The sequence below is a fragment of the Mus caroli genome, unplaced genomic scaffold, assembly GCF_978045245.1.
Source record: "Mus caroli unplaced genomic scaffold, Mus_caroli_1 scaffold_20, whole genome shotgun sequence".
Taxonomy (NCBI): Eukaryota; Metazoa; Chordata; class Mammalia; order Rodentia; family Muridae; genus Mus; species Mus caroli.
The window spans coordinates 12,470,423-12,497,284 of NW_028227275.1; the positions used below are offsets into that span (position 1 = coordinate 12,470,423).

Sequence of the window (26,862 nt, forward strand, 5' to 3'; positions counted from 1 at the left end):
ACCCACAAGGGGCCTTTCCCCCTTGATCAATAATTGAGAAAATGCCTTATAGCTGGATCTCGTAGAGGCATTTCCCCAACTGAAGCTCATTTCTCTGTGATAATTCCAGCTTGCATCAAGTTGACACAACACTAGCCAGTACACCAGGCGAGAATCAGAAGAATGCAGAGTCTCAGCAATGGTTGTTCCACATAGAAACAATTGTATTTAAATCACACGGCCTTTTCAGCAGCTTTATCCCATCTCATTTCCTGACTTAGCATCACAAGAAGATAGGAGAGGGTGGCACGGTATAGAGCCACAAATATCCCAGTGGAAGCAAACTTGATAGAAACCGCAGACTAGGACTCTATTTGCTTCCAGGGCTATGTGCAGATCACATGAACCACGTGTCCAAATAATGGCAGTCAGCTACAACCCATTTTGCAAATACTGCTCCCTTTGTCAAAGCAAAATGAGGCAATCCATCTCTCTTCAAAGAAATGTATCTGAAAGCAGTTTGTTTTCTCTCTGGAAACAGTAGTTAAATTGACCAGCATCTCTAGGGCCAGTGCAGTTTAAAGACAAGAAGCCCTCGTTTCCATAAACAGATAGAGAAACCCAAGCATGTACACCTTTGCCTGTCTTTGTATCTGTTTTCTCTCTGTGTGTTTATGTCTGTCCCTTTTACCCTTCATCTTTTCTTTCCTCCTTGCTACCCAGAAGCTATTGAAAAGACACATGAGTTTCAGGGATTCCAACCCCTGTAATAAGAGGCCAGTGACACTATTCTGTTTTTACGTATTATGCATAGGGGTGACAATTGTTTAAGATCGTGGATGTTGGTGCCAGAGTCACTAGGTAACTGGTAAGCTTTTCTCCCTCTATGACTAAAAACAACTTTGTATAACTCAGAGTCTGGTATGGTGGCAGGGACATTAACTCAGAGTTTGGTGTGGTGGCAGGGACATTAACTCAGAGTCTGGTGTGGTGGCAGGGGTCACTTACTTGTTCTAGATCCCCTTCGTGGCCTTTCCTCCTCTCTGTCAAGTTCTTAGGTGGGAGAATGAAAAGCTCTGCTGAAGTGGGGAGACCCGGGAACACAGCCACGAGGATCTGGTCTTCTGGGACACTGGTCACCTGCAAAGCATTTAGATCAAGCAGTGAGGGGTCAGGGGTCAGGCATCCACATTATTACCCAGGAAAAGAGTACTATTCATAACTAGACAGCCTGTATGAACTTTTAAACACACAGTATTTCAGTCCCAGACTACAGTGTGCACCCAGACTTCTCTCCTGTTTCCCCCTGGAGCTGCCAGGTAAAGAATCATTGACTTCTCTCTCTTCTGCTCCCATTTACATTTTTACTGAAACTTTGAGGGTATTCCAAATGATTTCTGAAATAAGTTCCTCTCGTATTTTCTACTCCCCCCCCCCATTGAGAGAACTAGAGCAATGGCTCAAACATGAATAGACTGGCTCCAAATGAGAAGCAAGCTGTTATAAACAAAAACAGGGAGAAGCAAATTCAAAATAACAGCAGAAGAGCACTTGTCTTCTCCAGTTAAAGGGGGAATGTTTTAAGTTTAAGAGCATTATTGGTGCGGCTGCAGTGGAAGGGGAGCCACCCTTGGGCTGGTAGTATGAAACAGAACTGATACCCATCATCAATTTTCTTTCCAAAGGACTCTCTTACAGGGTGTAAAAATATTCATATTCTTCAGTCAGCAATTGCAGTGTGTTTAGTCCTAAAGAAATGGTTCTAAATGCTTGAAAAGCCATGCATAGGAGGAAACACAATATTATGTAGAATAAAAAATAAATGGAAAGATTAAACATTCAAAAATTAAGAAAACACTCGTATAACTATGTGGAAGAATATTCTTGTAGTTGGAAGGCGGTGTTGAGGTCCCATGGATGCTTAGGATGGCTGCCTGCTCATGGACTTTTATACAACGTTTTTGGTTACACGTGGATAAAAACATAAAAGTATATAAAATTAAGATGCAAAGGTTAAATTTGAGGCTATGAGTACATTTTTTCTATTCTTGAGTGGATGATTTTACTGATTTCTGTGATTAAAACCTTAAAAGAGGCAAAACTCTCTGACTGAAAAATTGGGTGAGAGTAAACTGAATTTTCCCATAGATTATTCTTCCCAGTGTGCATTGAGGGTCTTTCATTCAGAACACTGCCTGTTCACTCAATACAAGTATGGGAGGGGGGTTGTGATTCAACTGAGGTACCACCTCTCTCCCAGGAGGCTCTTGTGACCATCTGCCTACAGTAATCTTCTCCAGATTATTCAAATCACCATGGCCTCCCTCTCCAGGGATAGAGATCATCTCCACCGTTTTCTCCAAATGCATCTAAAAGGTTCTCGAAGGTTCTGAAAGGTTTTCTGTGAAGTTGTGGTGGTGTGCTTCCCCAGGCATTCCTGAGAATCTTTGAGGATACTTTACTCTTCCAAAGTTTCTTGGCATGGTAGAAAGTCAATGAACCAATGAACGCTTGCTGAATTGAGTAGAGGCAAGAGGGTAGATTGTTTCCTATTTGCTCAGCTCTGATTCTCATGTAGAACTAGGCTTAATGATTAGAGTTAACTCTTGGGGATGTTATAAAGAACAAAAGAGAGCCAGGAAGAGAGGCAGAAAAAGCAATCAAGTCTAACAAATCTACCAACCAAAAAGGCATTGTCTTGCAGTTCCAGATGTCTCAGTACCCTGCAAAGAGGCATGACCACCAAGAATCTGGGACTCTCTGAGTCCTCGTGCATAAATCAGAGAAGAGTGCACTGTGCTGAGGATTACCCAATGGATCGAAGGGGTGAGCCTGTCAGTGATTGGCTGGTATGATCCTTGATTCAGGAATAGTTACATCAGAGTCTCTCAGAGATCATAGTGGGTCCTTGAAAGCTGTGCTTCTAGATTCATTTAAAGCCATCTGAAGGGCTGCTTGAAGATTTAAGGTCTAGGCCCCACCTGGCATGCAGTCTTCCAAAGGTTCCTTCAAAAGCTGTTCAGTTTTTAGTAGCTGCAAACACATGGAAAATGATCCCCAACCTATATGATATATTAAGCATATAGGCCATGGTTTAAATACTTGTACTCCCCCAACAATTTTTGTTTTAAGCCTCATCACCAATGTGATGATACAGGAAGGAAGGGCGTGGGGAAAGTGATAAGGACAGGAGGGTAGGACACTCAGGAACAAGGTCAACGCCTTTATTAAAGTAGTCTCAGATAGTCAGGTTGTCCTCTTCCCACCATGTGAACACAAAGTGAGAAAATGTCATCAGTGAGTCACACTCTTGCCAATGCTTTTATTTTCATCTTTCTAATATCTGTGGACTTTCAAGAGATAAATGTTTGTCACTTATAAGTCCAAGTAGCCCAAACAGAATAAAGAAGCATAACACAGCTATCCTGTTCATATCTCTTTCTATGAAACATTCCTTTATAAAAAGTCAGAAGGTCCCTTGAGATAATGCGTATAGGAATTCCCCTCTGTGTTCCTCACTTATATAGTCCGCTTCCTTTCTGTCAGTTCCTTCTCCATATCCGTCCCTGTCTCTTTTCTGTGTCCTCTCAGATATTTTAGCAATCAGGATTCTCCACCCCCATTTTCCTCCAGAACAAGACATAAGAGTTCCCAAGCATAGGTGCTGACATCTTCCTTCTAGCCAGAACCTCTGCTTGGCCCTCAGATTTACATTTCTGACTAGTCATGTTCACACAGTCATTTCTCATGTCCTCCAAACTCACATGGGTTCCCCAACTACAATTTTCCCATACAGTACCCAAGTCATTAACGGGGAGGATGCCCCCTCCATATTGTCTGAATTGTAGATTGTTCCTTTGCTTCCCACCAATATGTTCCTCTTATTTTTATGGTTCATTTTCTTAATGAGATTTTGTCTCCTTTATCTTTGAGATTTTTATTGCCCCTCGTGAAAACAACCTTTCTATTTATTTTGAAATCATCCCAACATTCTGCCCTTCCTGTCAGCCTTTCTTTTGCATTGCCACCACAATAGATACCTGGAAAAATCTATCCACGGACAGCATTTTCTTATGTAAAGAAGACACCATACATTTCACATACTCTGATGAATACAACTTAGCTCTTCAGAATCTTCACACTAGAACTTAATCACTGTAGTCAATCCTTGCCCACTTTGTCCTCCTGCCAGGCAGAGATTGACCACATCAAACCCTATGTCATTTCTGCAATGTAATAAGCTCTTCCAGCAGAATTGCTTGGCATGGACGGTTCATTCTACCTGAAAGACACCATCTCTTCCCTGTTAAGTGACATATATCCTTTAAAATATGTTCACATATCTCCTCCAGAACCATTCCAGTAGTTCAAGAAGTATCAATGGGATCACATGTCTGTGTCAACCTTGTAATCTCTAGGACAGTGAAGGTACACATTTCTCAGTGCTTTTTGGAGATGCTGGTTATGACTCTGCCATAGAACTAATTGAACGTTAGATTTACTTCTCAAATGGACTGTTTCATTCATCTCAAAATTCTAGTACATTGCTGGGAGAATGCTTAACAAATGTTTTATTTTCACCAAAGAGAATATGACCTTGGCTTAAATCTATAGGTTTATTTTCCTGATGGGTTGCTGTGTTTCCTAGCCCTCTGCATTCATGTGTGGTCAGTAGTAGTCTAGTGAAGTTAAATATGTATTTAAAAGGCTCTAATTGTAAGCAAAGGGTAGATAAATGCATAAATAAGTGTATATTTACCAAATGGTTTATCCATTTTCCATTAAGAGGGTCAAGTTCCTGTCTCAAAAATACTTGGATCCAACACTGAGCCAATTTCCATCTTTGAACACTAGATTATCCCCTCCTCCATTCTCAGATTGCCTGTCTCTTTTATCTCCTTCACTTCTTTAGTTTTTCCTATTCATCCTTTCCTTTTCTGTATGGAGAAATAATCCCTACTTGTCTGTAGACTAACAGCTTCAATTCTTGACACTACCTTTTTTTGGGGGGTTGGGGGGTTGAGAAAGGGTTTCTCTGTGTAGCCCTGGCTATCCTGGAACTTACTTTGTAGACCAGGCTGGTCTCAAACACAGAAATCTGCCTGCCTCTGCCTCCCAAGTCGTGGGATGGCATGTGCCACCATGCCCAGCAGTACCATCTATTTTTCTTAGCTCAAAAATAAGCAATCTAAATACAGTTAACTTACTTTAATCAGAGCTCGCTTGATGACATTGCCAATGTCTTGCCTCCACTCAGGGATATCAGGATTGTGGTAATCCAGATTTGGAGAGAACGATAAGAGCTGTGACTGGAAGTATTCTGCAAGGAGACAGAATGTCAGGGGAAGCTAGCGGACTGGGATAAGAGAGGGTTTGATGGGCACTGGGCCCATAGCCATGTACATCAGGAATCGGTTCTCTTCACACGCTTCAGATACCTTTCCTTATTTTAACTCTTCCTTTGGCTTCTGAAAAGAAGGAAAATTTCCCACCAGGAGTAGATTTGTGCTCTTCCCCATATTTCTAACTCCTGTAAAGAATATTGGCTGAAGTGGAAGACAAGCAAAAAAAACAAAAAAAGATCTGAACTCCCTTCTGTGGATATCTCGAAGCCAAACTGAAACATAACAATCATGGCTTCATTGGAATGGAAGTCTCCACCTCTCTGTCCTTCTGTTCCATTGTTGATAATGTTGTAAAAAAAAAAAAAAAACCCTCACATGCAAGGAAAGTAGGTTAAACCTTTTCTCTAGGGATGTAGGGTAATGCTTGATTCTTGATCTGGTTGATAGGTAGACAAGTTGTCCTCTTGGTGCTCATCCATAAAAATCGGCATTTCTTATGCGCACCAGTTTCAGCATAGATTTACACTCTAATAAAAAGATTTACTTCAGGTCCTAATAAGGGGTGTCAGTGACCAGTTGGCAGAGAAATAGGGAAAACAAACAAAAAAAAATAAAACCCAAAAACCAAAAAACAAAAAACAAAAAAACCACCTCACCAGGACAATGCTATAGAAATTGCCTTCATCAGAAACCCACACATACTTGTATGACTTTCTAGACAACTACAATGATAGTGGATATCTGGGAATTTATGGGAGGTCTGGAGGGATGGTAGCATAAGACCATCAATTTCATTTAAAATAAATGTAGTAATCAAAAAACTATTTTTCAGAACATGTGAAAACCCTGCTCATCACCTTCTCTGCCTTCATTTTAGCTTATATTTATTTTTATTGCTGTACATCCATAGTGTATTATATTAAGCTTCATAATGACATTTTCATAGGTGTGCCTATCCCTTCCTTAGCCCTTTATAAGAACCTCTCTCCTACCCCCTCCTTTATTATGCTTTATTCTCCTAGAGAGTTTTGCTTTAACTTTCCTGGCATATATTATTATATCATGTGTATAAAGCTACATAAGCTTATGATTTTAGGCTCATTATAAAGCCTTTGCAGACAATGATGTTAGAATTTCCAACAATCACATCTGGAAAACTACATTTGCTCTGTATAGATCATCTCATTACCCAAGATGTGAGTTCTGTAGGATGGGGAACATTGCTCCTCTCGCTTTGTAGATAGATCCCTTGTCCCATGTCACAATGTAAACACTGCACACATGTTGTAGATGGCTTAGCAGATCATCATATTGAGCTCATTCATCTATTTTAGCTTTCCTTGTCTAACAACTAACCCAAACATATAGTCATCTAGATGCACCACAAGATTTGTTCCTGTACAAGGGACAACAGATGACTACCAGTGATCTGTTTATTTTTCAATTTGACTTCTCCATCCATTGAAGTCTACATTTGTGGATGTTGATTCCCTATTAACCTGATGAATTCTAAAGCAGTTTATGGTTGGCACCAAGATAGGAAGAGGGACCTGCATGAGCAGAAGAGAATATCACACTCAGAGCTTACCATGTACTGCAATCTCTTTTGTGTCTTGGATGAGGGCATTCCCAGCAGCAACCTGGACAGTGATGGTGTTGGTTCCCTCTGCAAGGAATGTGAAAGAGATGCTGCTGTCCAAGGTGATGAGGGGCTGTAAGAGAGAAAAGAGTGACACCCCTTCAATCTTCCCTAGTGTACCAGACTGTCTCTCATTTTTGTAAATCTGAGAATGGCATGCATATGCATAGCATGACAGCACCCAAGGGCTTTTCACTTTAAAAAAGAAAAGAAAAGAACTAACAATTTTATTTAGTTCCCACAAACTGTGTTATTTCTCTGGGAACTAGTAAAAACATTAATCAATTTAAAATTCATAAAATTTTAATCCTGAAAAATGAGCAACACTGTTGAGTTGTTATGTCACCTTGTTCTTTCTTCTGGGCAAAATAACATCAGCTTTTTAAATCCTGTTTTCGATTGCTCTTGGAACAAGGAATTACTTCAATATCCAGTATCCCTTATATTCTATACTCCTTTGGGCTACAAGGGCTTTTCAGGAAGTGACCTGTTACTTACTTCAGTGTCACCCAATTTAAGCACACTGTCATTCTTACAACAGAAACACACACAAAGCAATGTGATGGCCTTAAAATGGATTTTTGTGGAATTATATCTGTTTTCACTTGCAAAGCACTTTTTGCCATTTTTATTAGGTTGAGAATATTCAAACATGCATATATAATAGGCTGTGATTCAGTTTTCTTTTTCCTTCCTCCTGACTTAGCCAGATATGTGAACTTATAAAGGATAAAAAGAGAAATATAAGTAGATGATTATAGAAGAGAAGGCAGATCCTGAGATGGAAGAGTCAATATTTAGTAGTTTTCTTAAAGCTCATATTCTCTAATGCTGCCTGTTCTCTGGAAGGTAATGTATAGAAGTTGGAGGCTGGAACTAAGGCATATAAAGAAGATATGACTCAAGCACAGATGAGCAGACTCCTTCTCCTCTCTGCACACAGAAACAATAAAATGCAGAATACTAATGTGGCTTGTTGAAGTGTGCACAGAAGTGCCCTCTGAGGAGTTAAGTGTGTGCCAGCTCTCGCAGTGTCTATCCATGACTGACTGGATATATTCACACAGAGAGATGCAAAGACTTGAAGATGCTGTTTTTAGACAGTGTTCCTTCTGTAAGACTGAAATCCTTTTCTGCTCGCCAGATTTGGCAGGACTTCTGAGGAACTATTTCGATTTCTTCTGTTTCAAATTCTACAGCCTTCCTTCATGATCAGACTGGTGGTAGCTGGACAGAGTTAGAGATACTACCCTAAGCTTCTCATATCTCTTCCCCAAAATGAGAACATCTACTACAGTATAGGGATACATACATACATATTACTCTACATACAGCCATACATATAGCATTATAATGTACACAGCTGTACCTTTGGAGCTGACAAAATGATAAGGTAGAGGTTTCTCTATCATACAAGCCATGATACCACATCTGTTTAAAATCCTGTTTTTTAAATTATTGGATTTATGTTTATTTTACATGTATATATGTTTTTCTTGCACATATGTCTGTGCACAACATGTGTGTAGTACCTTCGGGATCCAAAAGGGGGTGCCAAATAACCCAGAACTGGAGTTACCAGTTGAGTGCCACCACGTGAGTGCTGAAAATTAAACCCAGGTCCTCTGAAAGAGCAGCAAACAGTTTTAACTGTATTAAGTCTTATCATTCAGAGACCATCCCAGATCTTTGAAAACAAAATGAGACATCAAATTTGATATTGTGATGGTTAAAAGTTGCTTTAAAATGATAATCCAATACCATGCAGTTTTTAATCACTATTGCTCTGTAGTATAGCTTGAGGTCAGGGAACATCTCAGAGTATAGCCATCTTTGACCTCAAGCCATACTACAGAGCAATAGTGATAAAAACTGCATGGTGTTGGTACAGTGACAGGCAGTAGATCAATGGAATAGAATTGAAGGCCCAGAAATGAACCCACACACCTATGGTCACTTGATCTTTGACAAAGAAGCTAAAACCATTCAGTGGGAAAAAAGATAGCATTTTTAAGAAATGATGGTGGTTCAACTGGCAGTCAACATGTAGAAGAATGCAAATTGATCCATTCTTATCTCCCTGTCTGTACAAAGCTCAAGTCAAAGTGGATCAAAGTCCTCCACATAAAACCAAATACACTGAATATAATAGAAGGGAAAAGTGGGGAAAAGCCTTGAAAACATGGGCACAAAGGAAAATTTCCTGAACAGAAGAATAGCAATGGGTTATGCTCTAAGATCAAGAATTGAAAAATGGGACCTCATAAAATTGTGAAGCTTCTGTAAGGAAAAGGACACTGTCAATAGGACAAAACAGCAACCAACAGATTGGGAAAAGATCTTTCTCAATACTGTATCTGAAAGAGGGCTAATATCTAATATATACAAAAAATTCAATAAGTTAGACTCCAGAGAACCAAGTAACCCTATTAAAAATGGGGTACAGAGCTAAACAGAATTCTCAACTGAAGAAACTCAAATGGCAAAGAAGCACCTAAATAAATGTTCAATATCCTTAGTCATCAGGGAAATGCAAATCAAAACAACCATGAGATTCTACCTCACACCAGTCAGAATGGCTAAGATGAAAAACTCAGGTGACAGCAAATGCTGGCAAGGATTTGGAGAAAGAGGAATACTCCTTCCTCTATCACTGGTGGGATTGTAAGCTGGTACAATCACTCTGGAAATCAATCTGAGGTGGTTCCTCAGAAAATTGGATATAGTACTACCTAAGGACCCATTTATACCACTCCAGAGAATATACCCAGAAGATGCTTCAACTTGTAATAAGGACACATGCTTCACTATGTACATAGCAGCCTTATTTATAATAGCCAGAAGCTAGAAAGAACCCAGATGTCCCTCAACAGAGGAATGGATAAAGAAAATGTGGTACATTCACACAATGGAATACTACTCAGCTATTAAAAACAATGACTTCATGAAATTCTCAGGCAAATGGATAGATCAAGAAAATATCATCCTGAGTGAGGTAACTCACAAAAGACCACACATGGTATGTACTCACTGATAAGTGGATACTAGGCAAACAGTGTGGAATACCCATGAAACAACTCACAGACCAGATGAAGCTCAAGAGGAAGGAAGACCAAAGAGTGGATGCTTCAGTCCTACTTAGATGGGGGAAAAATAATCAAGGGAAGTAGAAGGTGGGAAGGAATTGGAAGAAAGAGAAGAGGGGGAGAGGAAAAAGGCAAGAATCAGGTATGGGAGGAGATGGAGGAGATGTACAGAGGGTCAGGAAATTGAACAGAGGTGTGTAGCAATGAGGAATAGGGAACGGAGTAGCAACCAGAAAGTCCCAGATGCCAGGACAGCAAGAGCCTCCCAGGACACCACAGGGATGGTATTAGCTGAAATATCCTACAAAGGGGTGGGAGAATCTGTCAATATCATATCCAAAGGTTAGACATGGCTCCTGGTTAAGGGATGGGGCCACCCACCCATCTCAAAACTTTTAACCCAGAATTGCTCCTGTCCAAAGGAAATACAGGGAACAAAGAGTAGAGCAAAGATTGAAGGAAAGGCCATCCATAGACTGCCCCACCTGAGGATCCATCCCACACTCTGACAGCAAACGCAGACATTATTGCTGATGCCAAGATGTGCTTGCTGACAGGAGCCTGATAGAGCTGTCTCCTGAGAGATCTTGAACAATACAGATGCGGATGCTCACAGTCAACCATCGGACTGAGCACAGGGACCCCAATGGAGGAGTTAAGGGAAGGACTGAAGGAGCTGAAGGAGGTGGGGCCTTATCTAGCATCAATGAGGGGAGGCCCTTGATTCTGTGAAGGCTTTATGTCCCAGTGTAGAGGAATGCTAGGGCAGTGAGGGGGGTGGGGTGGGTAGGTGGGTGGGGAAGCACCCTCAGAGAAGCAGAGTAAGGAGAGATGGGAAAAGGGGTTAGCAGAGGGGAAACTAGGAAAGGAGATAACATTTGAAATGTAAATAAATAAAATATCCAATTAAAAATAATATTGCAAATAATGTTGAAAGTGCAAAGCAACCTGGAACTCCCATGCTATTTTGGTAGAAATATAAAATCACTGCAACAATTCTGGGAAAAGTTTAGCTTATTAGAAGCTATGAGAAGCTTTTCTAGATTGACTGTGCCATTTCGCACTTTATAATCTGCAACTGAGCCCCTAGAATTCAGTTAAGGGAAAACAGTCATGTACATCTCAGGAAACTTTTTTATTAGATATTTTCTTTATTTACATTTCAAATGTTATCCCCTTTCCTAGTTTCCCCTCTGAAAATCCCCCATCCCTTCCCCCCTCCCCCTGCTCCCTAATCCACCCACTCCCATTCCTGGTCCTGGCATTTCCCTATACTGGGGCATAGAGCCTTCACAGGGCCAAGGGCCTCTCCTCCCATTGATGACCAACTAGGCCATCTTCATTTACATATACAGCTAGAGCCACATGTCCCACCATTTGTTTTCTTTGATTGGTGGTTTAATTCCAAGGAGCTGGGGGGGGGCGGTACCCCCAGAGCTCAGGAAACTCTTAGCAGCTTTTCCCATCAGCTTAAAATTTACACAGTCTGGAAATTTACCAATGAGAAAATAAAAATTAACCACAGAGTTTTCATATAACAAATAGAAAATTATATATATATGGTGGGTACCACAGCAAGATTGTTTTAAATTAGTTCTAATCTTTTTTTTAATATAGTCTAGTCATTATCTGCCTCCAACAGTTTCTCATCACATTCCTAACCCCACCCCTATATACATTAATATAAAAATACAGATTGTGACTTCCAAACAATGAGAGATAACAGGGAACAATTTTGTTATGTGATTACACTTTTATGATGTTCTGTAGCAGGCAAATATATCCTATGATGGGGAGGAGCCTGGCACGGGGACTGGCTGCGAAGATCCAGGCAACTTGCGGAAGGATGGTGATATGTTAGCATCATAGGTGGGCTACCCTACCCGAGGGACTGCTTGTCAGAGTATAAATATACACTGCAGACTCATGTATTCTATTGTTGATATATTTTATGGTATCCAAGGAGGAACACTTTCAAGAAACAGTGAACTATAGTCAACGATTTGCAAGCTTAATGATTTAGGACAAAGGACAAAGCACACAAGCTTAATTTACTTTAAAATAAAAAATGTAAAAATCAAGAGTAATGGATGGAAAAACTTGCCAAGATAGACTTGGGACATTTCCCTAATAAATATTATGATGAATATATGGACTTTTCTTGCAAAATTCTAACCATTTAACTATATATATATATATATGATTTTTTGTTTATTTGTTTGTTTCTGTTTTTTTGTTTTTGTTTTTGTTTTGTTTTTTGGTTTTCGAGACAGGGTTTCTCTGAAAAGCTCTGACTGTCCTGGAACTCACTCTATAGACCAGGCTGGCCTTGAACTTGGAGATATGCCTGCCTCTGCCTCCCAAGTGCTGGGATTAAACCATTGCCCGGATTGAATGTTTTATCATAAGCACTAGGTGTAAATTTTTCAGAAGGAATAATAAGGATGTTTATATTTTTCCAAGACTCTGAATCATTCCCTCGGGTGGTGACTATCTTAAAGTGTCCTTCTGTCCAGCCTGCTGCCTCTTAGTTCCTCCACTGCTCAGCATCAAGCCTTTCTTCCTCTTTCCCTTGTTTTCTTTTCAGGGAACCTTCGTTGGTCCTAAGTGGGGCAAGTGGCCCTCTCCCCTGCGTAGAAGATTCTTTACATCCCAAGACTTATCTGGCTATGGCATTTTTATCAATAGCATCATGTCCTCTGGGAGGGGCTTATTCCCTCCTGCTCTAGCAAATCTTATCTCCTCTCCATCTGGCCGCTTCCCCATGTTCCAGAGCCAAGTGAGGGTGAAGGGCTGAAGGACAAAGGGAACACACCATCAGAGGTGGGTGAGCAAAAGCCTCATGCCAGCCAGTCAGGGCACGGAGCCACAGCAAACAAACTCTGATGAATGCGGATGCTTGGTCTCTGGGTGGCAGGCCACAGACAGGCATCTATGCCGGATAAATGGCAGGAACTAATTCTGTTTTCCAAATTGCTTTTGTTTTTCATCAGCGGTTATGGCACCGTGGCTGAGTTCACCTTCCCGAGAAAGCTGGAGCAGTCATCAGGATCCTTGAGTGCTTCATTGGCCACTGATACAGAATGCCCAATGCTAAATTAAATCAAGTATTTTAAGGTTCATTTACTCAAATCTATTAGGCATGCAGACACATTTATTAAGCCAGACCTCTGTTAATCCCAGCAAATTGGCCATTCAGAGACCCACAAACCCAGCAGGCAACAGATTGACTTCTCGGCTCTGCTTTGTCAGAGCTGCAGGGCCAGCTTGCAGTGTGGCCCCTTAGAACAATATTTCCTGCACTGCCTAGGCTTTGGGTTACATTCCTCACAATGAAGAGTCCTTCACATATGACAGGTCACAAACTATCCAACTGTGCCTGGCAATAAATAATAAAAGCTCTGAGAAACTATTTAGTTATAAGATTGCCACTTGACTAATGGACTAGCAACGGAATCTGGGGGAAATCTCTAGATACAGGCTACACCAGCAGTCTACACAGCAAGAATGTTGCACATCATAAAATATCCACAGTTTAAAATGTGCACCTTGATCAAGCCTACCACAGCCAAATTGAACAAACAATGCAGTCATTATGCTTGCCTCACTTCAAACCTTCTGTATATTATATAGCAATGTGTGAAAAGTGCTTATCATATGAAATGAAAAGGCCGAATATATAATTGTGGGAATACCTTGCTGGGAATTATGAAAAAAAAAGTTAAATATGCACAAAGGTAAGAAAGAAATAAAGCAAAATAGTATTTATAACTGTGCTATAACTATAGATTGATGTGGAAGTTCAGTTAAAAATGATTGAACATTTATGCACAAATACACCAAACACACACACACAGAGAGAGAGAGAGAGAGAGAGAGAGAGAGAGAGAGAGAGAGAGAGAGAGAGAGAGAGAGAAACAGACCGAGAGTGCCAGAGGAAACATTTCTGTTGAATTACCATGTGTTCATGATAGTTCTGCCTAACTTTATCTTATATCATCCTACCTCAAATATAAATTTTATAACAAAATAAAAAGCATATTTGACCGTCTAAGAAGTCTGTCTTATCTTTCCACTTTAAAGTGTTTTTCTTCCAACATCTGCCAAATGAATGCTCTACTTGGACAGAATCAATCCACAGAGGACACAACCATTTGCAAGGATTAACCTTTATACTTTGATGACATTTTTTTTTTCATTTCTGCCTCAAGTGTGCCGCTCATTTAAGGCCAGCTTGACACTCTTTGTGGCTCACAGGCTGGCCTCTATCACTAAGATGTCCAATGTGGCTGGTATGTATATTTTTATACTACCTTCCCTTTTTATGCAGTTTTCTGGCTGTTAAACTCATATTATCAAAGGAATATACTTCCTGAAGGTAACAAATGAAATTTCTCATGTGTTTTAGTCTTCATGTCTTGTAGGAAAAAAAATAGCTTCTAAAAAAGACTTATGGGGGTCCTGATAAAATTTCATGTCCCTTCCCAATAGGTTCGTAGGTACAAAAGTCAACGTCTGGATCTCAGGGATGCTTATTATTGTCTATCTATCTGTCCATCATACACCCACAGCAATTAATTTATGTGCTTGCCTCTTCAGATGGGACATGATTTCTTTAAAGGTATCGGTAATGCTGTACATGTCTTTTATCCCTGGTATTAATAGCATCAAGATAAGGCCTGGCTATAGAGATAGAAAATCAGTTCATTTATGTCAATATTTTTATTTAATTCAACCACTTGAGTGAACTTTTCTATCTCATGTAGTAGACAGACAGACAGACAGACACACACACACACACACACACACACACACACCACACTACCTTCTGAGGTTACCAGTCTAAGTATCCTCTTTATTAAATAAATAAAGCTATTCTGATGATTAAATAAAATAATGGATTGAGAAAATACAGCAAATACTAGAAATAACTAGTTAAAATTAGGGCTAGTTCATTTAAAAGAACAGTTTGCCATGCAAAGGAAACCAAACAGCTCTGAAGGTGACCACACTTACCCACACTCAAAGACACTCATTCCTTTGTCAATCAAATGTGGTCATTTGATAAACCATGGGGCTATGTGGCCCCCTTTCTCGCTGCTGTGTTTCTATAGTGGTGATAACACAAAAATACTGAAAATGTGTCTCTTTCAAATGCAGGAAGTAACTGCTTTTTGTAAACACCCACATGACCTGCAGAATTATATCAGACTTTTATCCCTCTATGTCAAACAACATCTGATGTTCCCCAATGCCTTGTCATGTTTTCCATGATTCATGAGCATTTTTTAGCTGATGCTCACGGCAATGGTCAATTGTAGTTACTACTGTTAGTACTTAGGTTCAACAGTTAATACCACTCAGTGAAAGTTAAGTGTTTTGACAAAAGGACTAGAACAGAGAAAACTATATCTGTATTTTAACCCAGGTTTGTCATCTTCTAAAGCTATTTTTATACTTTTCAGTCTTAGGCATTGTGAGCTCTGTTCTTTGGGAATGGATATTAACTCATAAGCCCTTTCTTTCTTGGGTACTTGTATGTTAGTTACACTCCATTCCTTAGCTTGTAGATGGGAACTCTTTATAACCAAAGAAATACTTCTAGTAATCAATTAAAAAAATAAAACGAAGTTGCCAGTCTGCACTTTAAAATCCCATAATATGTCATAACATCTATATGAGGAAGAGAGATTTCAGTGTATAACTCCAAGATGGTCACATGTTAAGTATTAGTTTCTTTGCTCCAGACTCTATAATTCAAGGTAACATATAATTATAAGGGAAATGAAAACTAAAATGTTCAATCTTTTTTCCATTCATTTGTTACTTTAAATCAAATACACATAGGCCATTATTAGGTGCTTCATATTTTAGAATCAGCCCTCAAAAGAAATAAGCCACTACAGAGACAGATTACATTTGCAACTTCAGCGTCCTGTTGGCTGCCAAGTTAATCTCTGTGTTGAGCCCCATCCAATAACTGGCCTCATTACAGAGAGTGGGTTCTCAGTAAAGATGATAAAGCAAATGTATATTAACAGAAAATAATTCTCCAAACACAAACTGACCTCTCACTTTCTCAGGGGAGAAAATAAACCTTTCCTGCAATGACTTTGCCATTCCTCTTCTGTGGATATCTCATGATTTTTAAAGAAAAATGACTGCTCAGTAACACCAAGGGGAGAACCATTCCCAGTAACACAGCCTTCTCACGCTGAGGGATGACCTGCGCTGCATTGATTTAGGAGGCCTGAGTCTGAGGTCCGTTTCCGCAACTAATCAAGTGTTTCAAATTGGGATGCTGGTTGTACACTGAGCCACTTTTCTACTGCACCGAGTATAAACTTATTTGTTTCCCTAGTTAACAAACAAAACAAAACAAAACAAAACAAAATGCAGAAGCATTAGTCACCTCTACTAAGAAGTTAAATTAAAGCCACTGGGCAGCAATACTACAAACTGAGATCCCCCTTGGTTCATGAACCTTTCTCCATCTTCCACTATCCCATCTAAGAGAGCATTTTCAGTTATGTGCTACAATGCATACAGTTGCTGACCATATAGTATGTGACATTTAAATACGTAGTTATCTTACTTTATACAACAGGCAAGATGAGAGAGTGAGTGAATAACATCTCAGGACAAACAACTTGATCAAGCTCAAATATTCAGGATTATCTAAGACATAGCCACTCTAGTAACCTAACTCATGATTCCCAATCCCGTGTCCATGCACCCTCTATTGCATCATGCTGTCATCCTCCACAAGATCAGGAGTAGGGCATCTCCTAACCTTAACCTTCCAGAATGAGGACAAAGGTAGATTCCACATCATCATTCCTAATGTATAACTACACCATTATAATTTGGTACATTTCTTATATTATTTTAAATTAATACCTTTGCCAAGATAAGCAACACCAACTACACAATGTATTTTTAAAATAAACAAAGTCAGAGAGTGAAAACCACAGGGAGGACCCAGTGAGTCATAGGAGCCTTCATGGCTTGGAAAATTTTATAGCCAGGAGCTGACCAGGTTCTCTCATAAATACTGGAGAACTGTGTCTTTGTGCTTCTTTCAGTGAGAGGGGATAAGGGATCATTTATAAGTACATCAGTGCGCTGTGGCTTAAAAAAATCTTTTCCTAGAAGAAACTTTAAATCAGAGCCTAACTTGCAGGGGTTTTATCTTAGTCTAACAACCATAGGAAAAAGAGATACTATCTCAATACAAACCTGACCTAATCTCTCTCTCTCTCTCTCTCTCTCTCTCTCTCTCTCTCTCTGTGTGTGTGTGTGTGTGTGTGTGTGTGTGTGTGTGTGTGTACTGTGAAACACCTAGGAAGTACACAATGCAAGATCATAGGATCCCGAAAACAGATGAGGTTTGATGATAAAGCAACTCCCCTCTTACACCCGGACATGATCACACTACACACAGAATTCATACTCAGAACCTCACCTCCAAGTATAACAAAATATCTGCTGAAATGAAGTACAATACAAATGGGGAGATTGAAATCGAAGAGAAGAGAAGAGAAGAGAAGAGAAGAGAAGAGAAGAGAAGAGAAGAGAAGAGAAGAGAAGAGAAGAGAAGAGAAGAGGAGAAAAAGGAAAAGAAAAGAAGAAGAAGAAGCTAATGGTAATAACACTGTCTTTAGATGGATTTGGTAGTAAGAGAACACCTGTGAGAAAGGAATCTCTAAAACCTAGGCAAAGCAGCTGAAACTCCCACAATAAAAAATAAAGAGAGCAAAGTATAATGAAGACTGAAAAGATAAAATAAATAAAAACAGAACAAAACAATCCAAGAATGGAACTAAGTACACAAGGTATGGATGTGTGTGTGTGTGTGTGTGTGTGTGTGTGTGTGTGTGTGTGTGTGTGTTTGTAATATGATACCAGAGATACCAGAAAAAGAAAGAGTAAAGCATGCAAGGAATTCTGGGAAGAAATAAATGCTGTGTCTCAACTACATTGTTTTCAGAAAAAACCTACAGCTCCTCAAAGGTCGGTGCTCCCTAAATCACATCAATACTGAAGACCCAGCACTCAGGCATGGAAGTCTCAATCTACAGATCCTAGAAGAAGAGATACATAAAGAAAAATAACATGATAGAAACAACAAAAGTGGTAAGACATAGTTCCAAAACATCTCCAAGACTATACGGTTACAAAGAATGTGTTATGACATAATTAATGACTTCAGAAAAAAAAAAGCAGCAAAGTTTCCTAAGAGAAAAAAAAATATACTTCTAACTTTGCACCCTGGATAATTATCCTGTAAAAGTGAAGGAGAAAAAGAACTTTCTCAAACCCAAGGGGCCTTTCTTATCAGCAAATGAGCTCTGCAAGTATCGTTAAGTCATTTTAAAAGACAGAAAATAATGTGGTAAGAAACTCTGAAAAACATATAGGGCATTCACAGAAAAATGAAGATATTTTGTTTTTTCTTTTCATTGTTAACATAACAAGGAACGTTGTCTTCAAAACAGTAACAGTAACTATGCATTTGATTCCATATGCTGAAATGTGTTGAGTGACGATTGTGACAGAAGAGGCAGGGGGAGCATCTATGAGTATCTAATTAGTATTAGGTACACACATGACTCATGGATAAAGCTTTTTAAAAGTACATGTGATATGCTAGAGAAGAGGGATGATCAGCAGGGGCATTCATGAACTCAAGAACCCGATCAACTTTATATTATTGCATATATAGAGATAACTAAAATTACAGCAGAATATCAATTATGTTCAATCCCACATAGAACTTTTACCAAGGAAAAGAATATTCTGGACCATTAGACATTCTTAAACAAATTGGAAAGACTAGATATCATACCATCCTGCTTTTAGACCATAATCTGATCAAGTTATAAACCAGCAACTAAAAGATAACTAGAAAATCTCCAAATACTGGGCATTAAACAAAATACTTCTAAAATGAATGGGAGACAAAGAGAAATCTGAAAAGAAACTAGCTGTAAATTAAACAAATAGGAAAATATTACTTATCATAATTTGTAGGGTTCATCAAAAGCAGGGCCTGGGACAACGCTGCTAACACTGAATGTACTAGTCAGAAAAGAAGCCCTAAAACCAGCTATCTACACTTCTACCTAGAACACTACAGAACTAAGAATAACCTGATGCCAAAGTAGCCAGAGAGAAGAAATTATATGATTAGAAAGAAAAACAAAACAATAGAAAACAGGAAACAGGAAGTCAATAAGGAAGGCCAAAAGAAGTAAAAGCAGGCTCTTAGAGAAAACCAGGTTAAGAAAAAAAAACAGAAAGCATGCTCAAGTTGTAAATGTTCCAGACGAGTAAGAAGAACCCACTACAGACCTCATGGCTAGCAAAAGGACAGTGAACTGACCAGATGAACATTTCTATCTCTGCAAACTTAACAAAGGCAACAGTCTTTGAAAGACAAAAGTCGCCAAACTCACACAAGCAGATACTTAAAATGCAGAGTCCTTTGGATTTTTGTACCTTGGAAGAAAGTGAAGCACCAATGACCTTGGAAAACAGAAGACACAAATTCCTGAAGGTTTACTAGTAAATTCTCCCAAATATTTAAAGAAGGAATTGTGAGGATTCTTAACGTTCTCCTGATCATGTTGTCTCCCCTGTCAGGTAAGTTCATAGTTAGGGTTGTTAGCTTAGAGGCTTTGTGGCACTCCTAAGAGTGAGTGTGCGGGTGTCTCAGACTCTTTCATCTGCTCTTGGGACCCTTTTCCACCTACTGAGTTGCCTCATTTCGGCCTTATATGACAGTTTGTTCCTAGTCATTGTTGCATCTTTTTTTCTTTTTTTTTTTTATAATTAGGTATTTTCTTCATTTACATTTCCAAAGCTATCCCAAAAGTCCCCTTTTTAAATTTCATGTTTGGTTCATATCCCCGGGAGGCATGGTCTTTCTGAAGGAAAACAGGAGGAATGGATCTGGGTGAGATGGATATGTGTGTGTGTAGGAACTGGGGGAAGTGGAGGGAGAGGAGACTGTGGTGGAATGTATTGTATGAAAGAAGAATGTATCTTAAAACAATAAAACAGACTTTCTTACGATACATATGTTTCAAGATTCAGAGTGAATATATGTAAGCCTGTCATTTCGTTAGATACCAGTCATGCACAGGTTACATCTAAATTTAAAAACAATGTCATCTGTATCATTACTATTAAAAATAAAATATCGGACTTAGCCGTAACTCTGATAAAATATCTGCAAGCTCTGTATAAAACTAAATTCTGTTGAAAGAAAGAAATATAAGCCTAAGTAAATGAAGACAGAGAGGAACCATGTCCATGGATAGGAAGACCCAATAGGGTTGATGTTTTAGATCTTACCAAGTTGACTTATTGATGTGTAACAAAACCAATATAATACTCTGACAGGTTAATTTTTAGTTCTCAGCTATCTCATTCTAACTTTATATAGAAAATAAAAGAATACACATACAGTACAATGTAATATTTATATGAAAGAAGCTGTGCTCAGCTTCAATTTTACAATGAACTTACAGCAATCAAGATGGCATGGTAAGGGTAAAGAAAAACCCAAGATCAATGAGAAGGACCAGAGAGTTAGAGTTACATGTGGTCTTTGCCAAAGAAGCAAGAGTACCAAAGCACAGCAAAGACAGACCTTTCCAAAGATCAAATTGGAAGATTGCGAAAACTGCATGTTCAAGAAAACTAATCCAGCCACAGGCCTTACTCCTCAAAGATGAACTAAAATGGATTATAAGCATAGATGTAAAATATAAAGGATTTAAAAAAAAAACCTAGAATATCGTGTAAGGTAGAACTCAGATGGCCTTGTGTATGCCAGTAGCATTGAAGTTAAACATTAAAGTCACAAAGCACTCAACAATTGATCAGTTGGGCTTTGCTAAATTTCAATTTGAAAGAGACACTGTCAAGAGAAGGAAGGGTGAAATAGACTGGGTGGGTATATCTGCAGAAGGTATAGGAACTGTTATTTAGAATATATAAATATCTCAGAAACAATAAACAGGAAGAAGCAAGCACCTGGTTTTTAGAACAGGGAAAAACATCTGGATCCCTCATCAAACATAATATAAAACTAGCCAGTAACCATATTCTCCACGTCACATGGGAAATGCACATTCAAATGAGATACCACCACAGTCCTGGTACAATGACCAAAATCCAGAACATAACGCCACCAAATGCTGCGAAGATAAAAAAACGTAAGAGAAGTTGTACTTCACTGCTGGTGGGAATGCAAAGTTGCAGTGGCTGGAGAGACGGCTTAGTGATGAAGGGCATTTTATGATCTTTCCAAAGACCCAGTTTCAATTACCAGCATCCACACATCAGCTTACAAAGACAGGTAACTCCACTTCCATGGAAGTCTGATGCTGTCTTCTGGTTTCCATGGTCATGAGGCATTCACTGAATACACATAGATAGATCCTGGTAAACACTTATACACATAAACTTTTTTTAAAAATCTTTTAAAAACGGAGTGAGCTATCAGGTGGTGAAACTACATAGAGACCATTTGAATAGATAGTCTTAACTGAAAAATAATCCAACCTGCAAACAAAGCCTACCAAGTCTGGATGCTAAAGAGTCTAACTGTATGAGGTTAAATGAAAAAACTGGAGACACCAGTGGTGGGCATTGAGAAGGAGGGAAAGATGAATAAGTAAATCACAGATTGTGGAGAAACATAACTATTTTGTTTCATACATTGTTCAAATCCAAGGGAGACCCCTAATATAAACTCTGTGTCCTGAGTGATACTGACCTTCTTATAAAGGACAGCAAGAATAGCAAATGCATTATATGCGTCAAGAGAAAGATTGTACAGGAAGGAAGGTGAGAGCAAAGAACACATGAGAAATCTCTGCACGTCCCTCTGATTTTTTTCTGCAAACCTGAAATGCAAACTGTAACCTTCCCCCCTCACCTGAAACCTGGCTGAACAGGTTTTACTGTTAGCAGGAAAAGAGTATGTGGGGTGGAGCCTGCCACCCTATCATTCTGCCACTCCCACCGCTACTGCCTGCTGCCTAGCTGTTCCTGAGCTATCACTTGGTCACCTGAAACTGGACTCCAAGGATGATTTGGCGGGAATGGGCCCCTTCCCCTTCTTCATAACCCAGGGTCTGGGAAGAGTAAAATTGAACCTTGAGCAGACTAGTTGTCTTGGTTCCATTCTCTCTCATGCCGCCTAGCTCCCTCTTCTCTTCCAGATTCCAGGATGCCTCCCAGGCTAGAACCCAGACATGTGAGCCGCTGGCCGGCCGAACAGCAAACCTCAATGAAAAGTTGAATTTAGGGCCTACAAGATGGCCCAGCAGAAGGAGGGGCTTGCTGCCTGACAACTGACTGACTTTATTTGCTGGAATCCATATGGTAGGTGGAAAGAGGAAAGCGATCATCCCTGCAAATTGTCCCCTGAACTCTACACAATGCACTGTGGTATGCACCTAAATAAATAAATAAATAAATAAATAAATAAATAAATAAATAAATAAAATGTTTTTTTTATTTTAATGTTGATTTTTAAAAAGCAATAAGGGAGAACATTAATGCAATTGATGACCGTTCGGCCTAATTTTTCAGAGTCTCAACTGTGAACATGGGCATCATAGGCAGGTTCTGGGAGTAAGAGTTACTTTAAGAGATCCGGTAACAGATGCTTCTAGTTTCTGATGCTAAGGCACAACAGCCTCATCACCTTCCCTAAGAAAACTAGTGTCTGCAGAACACCAGGCAGGTGTGGATGGGGATTCTACATGTCATCTAACTTTATTCCCCACCCTTACATCTAGGTACTCAGCTCATGTTTAACCAATGTGAATTCTATTTCAGAGAGGTCAAGTAATGTCCTTGCTGCACAGCACATTGGTAGAAATGCCAATAGGAGCAAAATGGAATCAATGACACTTAGAGATTATTTTTTAAATAGAAGAAAAAGAGCCTGCAAATATGGACTCTTTCCCTGGGTGCTCTTTCTTTCTTTCTAAAAATTTATTTAAATTTCTCCACTGAGGTAAGGAATTGACTTTGGGAAGCAGGTGTTATCATTCACATCTCTGTGCTCTTAGCTTCATTATATACTAGAATTGCATGCCCAGTTCCTTCAAATTAATTTAGAAGCCAGAGCATAGGAATTTAGATCAAATTTGATGTTGAAGAGAAAGAGCCAAACCTTTGTGCTATTTCCGAACCACCAGAAGTAGGTGAGGGTCCCTAGCTGACTGGGCCACACAACTGCACTGATGTTGACGTCCTTATTCCGTATGGCGACGAATGGAACCCGAAGGTGAACGTGTTCCACTGGACCTAAAGGGACAGGAGGGAAGACAGTGTTTATGTTCCTGGAACAAATCATCAACTTTTCCACAGCTTCGACTTTTCATCTCCATCTTCATTATCATGCCTGTAAAAAACAAAACAAAAAATCACAAGTGCTAAAATGCTGGGCAGTATGTGTGTGTGTGTGTGTGTGTGTGTGTTCTTCAATTGTAGCAGAAAGTGTAATGGGAAATTCAAGTTTCTGACTTCTCAGTGACAGGTGAACTGAATTTCCATCTGGCAGCCCACCTACCAGGAAGACTTAGGAACCTCCAGGCCAAGGACAAAGTGACTTTACTAGACCCGTAGCCTTTAGCTAGGACAATAAGCAGCAATCTGTTTTATTTCTGAGAATTAGCCCATTTGTGACTTGTGGTCAGTGAAATATATGGAAGGTTCTTCCATTATCTTCTGTTGCTAATTGGTTTCCAACCCTTTAACAATGGGCCATTGTGCCTCATCATCAGGAGGACATAGTGAGTGCCATTCAGAGACTTTGCAAGGCCACTTGACAAAGAGGGGAGAACATAGCTGCCTAAACATTGGGTTCCAAATGTTTGTAAGATGGCTTTTCCCCTTTTTTCAGAAAATGTGTAAACATCATTGCACTCTAAGCTGCACCACCCACTAAAGGAATAACCATAAACACAACCTAGGTAGCCATGAGACTCTTTACTTCATCCAAAATAAAACCGGAAGAAAACGCTGGCAGAGAATCATTTGTGTATGAATTTCACACCTGGAAGATTCTGTTAGTTTGTAAAACTTTCAGAGATTCCCTTCCTTTTGTTTGTGACATGTATGGGCCCAGATGACAGTTTCTTATGAGAGTTGAGCTAAGCAGAGAGATAGATATCACAGAATCTCACACACATGTGGAACCTAAAATCTTGAGCTCACAAAAGCAAGTAATAGAATATTGGTTGCCAGAGGATGGCAGAGGTTGGGGCGATAGACATTGGTCAAAGGACTTGGAATTTCAGTAAGGTTAAGAAGAAGAATACACTCAAGAGGTCTAATACACTATGATGTCAATCACCGTTAATTACTTGTACTGCATTTGACAAAACAGACTTAAAGTGTTCTCACCATTAAAAAAAAAGTAAGTTTGTGATGTAATATGTATGATAATCAGCCTGGTCGAGCAATCACACAATTTAGGCATGTAGTTTTAAAATGTCATGCTGTACATGATTAACATATGATTCCTGTCAGTTAAAAAATTTAATGAAGAAAAAACTTGGAAACATCCATTCATCTATAGTTTGAAAAAATACTTTTTTGCCTCCAGCTCTCTGCTCCGATGCCAGACATATGGCAACTCATGATTCTTTCTTTACCAGAGCATACTTTCAACCTTGGCACTTCCTATATACACTTGGCTGGCACTTTAATTATTTTAAATGAGCAAATCTGTATTACTTTTATATGTTCAGCCTGATGTCAGCCCCCAAAGTGCAAGGTTCAAGAAAACATTGACAAGCTCTTCAGCGCTTTATTCACTCATATTCAAGGGTTAAGTTAATGAAAGTCTCCCAATGATTTTTGTTCCTCTGGTCAGGGAGAGCACACTAGAAAGGGGCTAGCCCAGGAATGCTAGGAGAAGTGTGGTTGTCTCTATCAACCCTGCAGAGTCTCACGCCTGGGTCCAGGTCTCCCATTCTTCCTCCACTGGGAAGATGGTTCTTTCGAGCTGGAAGCCACTGGTCCCATTTGTACTCCACTCCCCAGATGGAAGGAATCACCTTTGCTAAGCTGCCTCATGGGAACCTTAGGCATTTCACAGTTTAGCCAAACTACATGACTATAATCCTGGAAAGCCTTTCCCACTCCCTGTCACTTGCAGGTCTCGGAGGTTTCTCTGACACCCAAGGCAACAAAACTTCCCTCTTCCTAAGATTATGCCAGACATAAAATGGATGGCATTTATGAGAATTGGCTAATGTGGTCATGTTTATTCCAGTTTCAGGCCAATCACGTTTGGATAAAACTAATTTCAACAAACAATACCTATGAGCTGATTTTAGTACAAAGACCTTGAGCCAGTTCCAAGCTTGAAAACTGGGATAGATGATAGAACAATGAGAAGAGAGCTGAGTGAATCAGACGGAACATGGCAAACTCTAAAATCCTTCCTGTCACATGGCAACTCTTTTGGTAGAAGCCCAATAATCTGTGTGAAATTGGTTATTATGGGTGGTTAACAACTACTTTTGTTAGTTAATGGCCCAAGGTGAGGCCAAGAGCAGTTTCCACTGTACTAACTGTCCGGTAAATGCAGCCATGATTGATTTGTAGGGAATTATGAGCACAATAAAAGTTTCAAGGAACATTTCCTCGTCCGTGCACAAAAGTCAGAGTAGAAGGTATAAACCCATCCCTGCTCAATTCCCCCACCCTCTCTCTAATGTGTGTGTGTGTGTGTGCACATGCATGTGCATGTGTGTGTTTGTTGTTTTATGTATGTGTTTGTATGTCTATGCATGTGACATGAAGTTATGTGTGCATTTGCGAATGAGACCTAGAGTTTTGACATCAGGTGTGGTCTTTGATTTTTTTTTTTTTCTCTTTGAGACAGGATTCCTCCCTGGACCTGTCACTCACTGACTTGGCTAGGCAGACTTGCCAAACAGTTTCCCAGATCTCCCAGTCTCCATGTGCACCCTCCCCTCAGGGCTAAGATTACAGATGTATACTATAGCCACAGGCATTATAAGGGTTCTGGGAATCCAGACTCAGGTCCCAATGTCTGCCCAGCAGACACCTTGCTGACCGACTCACCTCTCTAACTCAAGCCTTTTCATTTGCTGGGTTTGCTTTGGATATCTTCTCTGGAAGAAACAATAGCCAAGGATGAAGTCATGTGTTAACCTCAATGCGTCGTCCTAGTGACTTACCATACCTAGGAGTGGTCTTGGATATATATATATATATATATATATATATATATATATATATATCATCTAGTTTGATTCCCATAGCTTCCTTGTATTTATTCTAAGAGATAAGTTTAATTTTTGTAAGGGCTAAGGACATTGGAAAATATTAGATATTCAAAAGGGTTATTATCAGAGTCTGAGCACTTCAAAGCCCAGGTCCATGAATAAGCCCCCTACTGCTCATATGGGATCCTAATCCAGTGTTGCTGGCAGTGACTGTAGTGGCTCTGCATGGATGCTCATCACTCTGTCTGTCTGTGACTCATCTCTTAGAGTAGCTCTCCTTTTTCAATAGGATAAAAATAATACAAGGGCAGGATCGCACTTGCATTGATGATTCTCTAAGTGCCTGGTAGATTCCCTTGCACACATTAAGAACTCTATAAATATTTCCTGAATGACTTAGTGAGTGGTTGGGTGCTTCCTGCATAGTTCATTTTTATTGGTACCAGAACCCCATGAGGCCAGGCAGTGCTCAGACTTAAGCCATTTTAAAACTGGAGTTAATCTGGAGGTTTCGTGTTACAGAT

At 39.6% G+C, this 26,862-nt stretch overlaps 1 protein-coding gene across 1 annotated transcript in view; it reads right to left on the reverse strand.

The window, feature by feature from the left end:
• Nucleotides 1–26,862, reverse strand: part of Sorcs3 (sortilin related VPS10 domain containing receptor 3) — a 596,124-nt gene that overhangs the window by 10,254 nt on the left and 559,008 nt on the right. Inside the window, exons 20-23 of the mRNA XM_021151815.3 lie at nucleotides 23,248–23,381; nucleotides 6,913–7,036; nucleotides 5,187–5,299; nucleotides 988–1,119 (exon numbers count right to left, since the gene is read on the reverse strand). Coding sequence (XP_021007474.1) covers nucleotides 988–1,119; nucleotides 5,187–5,299; nucleotides 6,913–7,036; nucleotides 23,248–23,381 — 503 coding nt within the window. The remainder of the gene's footprint in view (nucleotides 1–987; nucleotides 1,120–5,186; nucleotides 5,300–6,912; nucleotides 7,037–23,247; nucleotides 23,382–26,862) is intronic.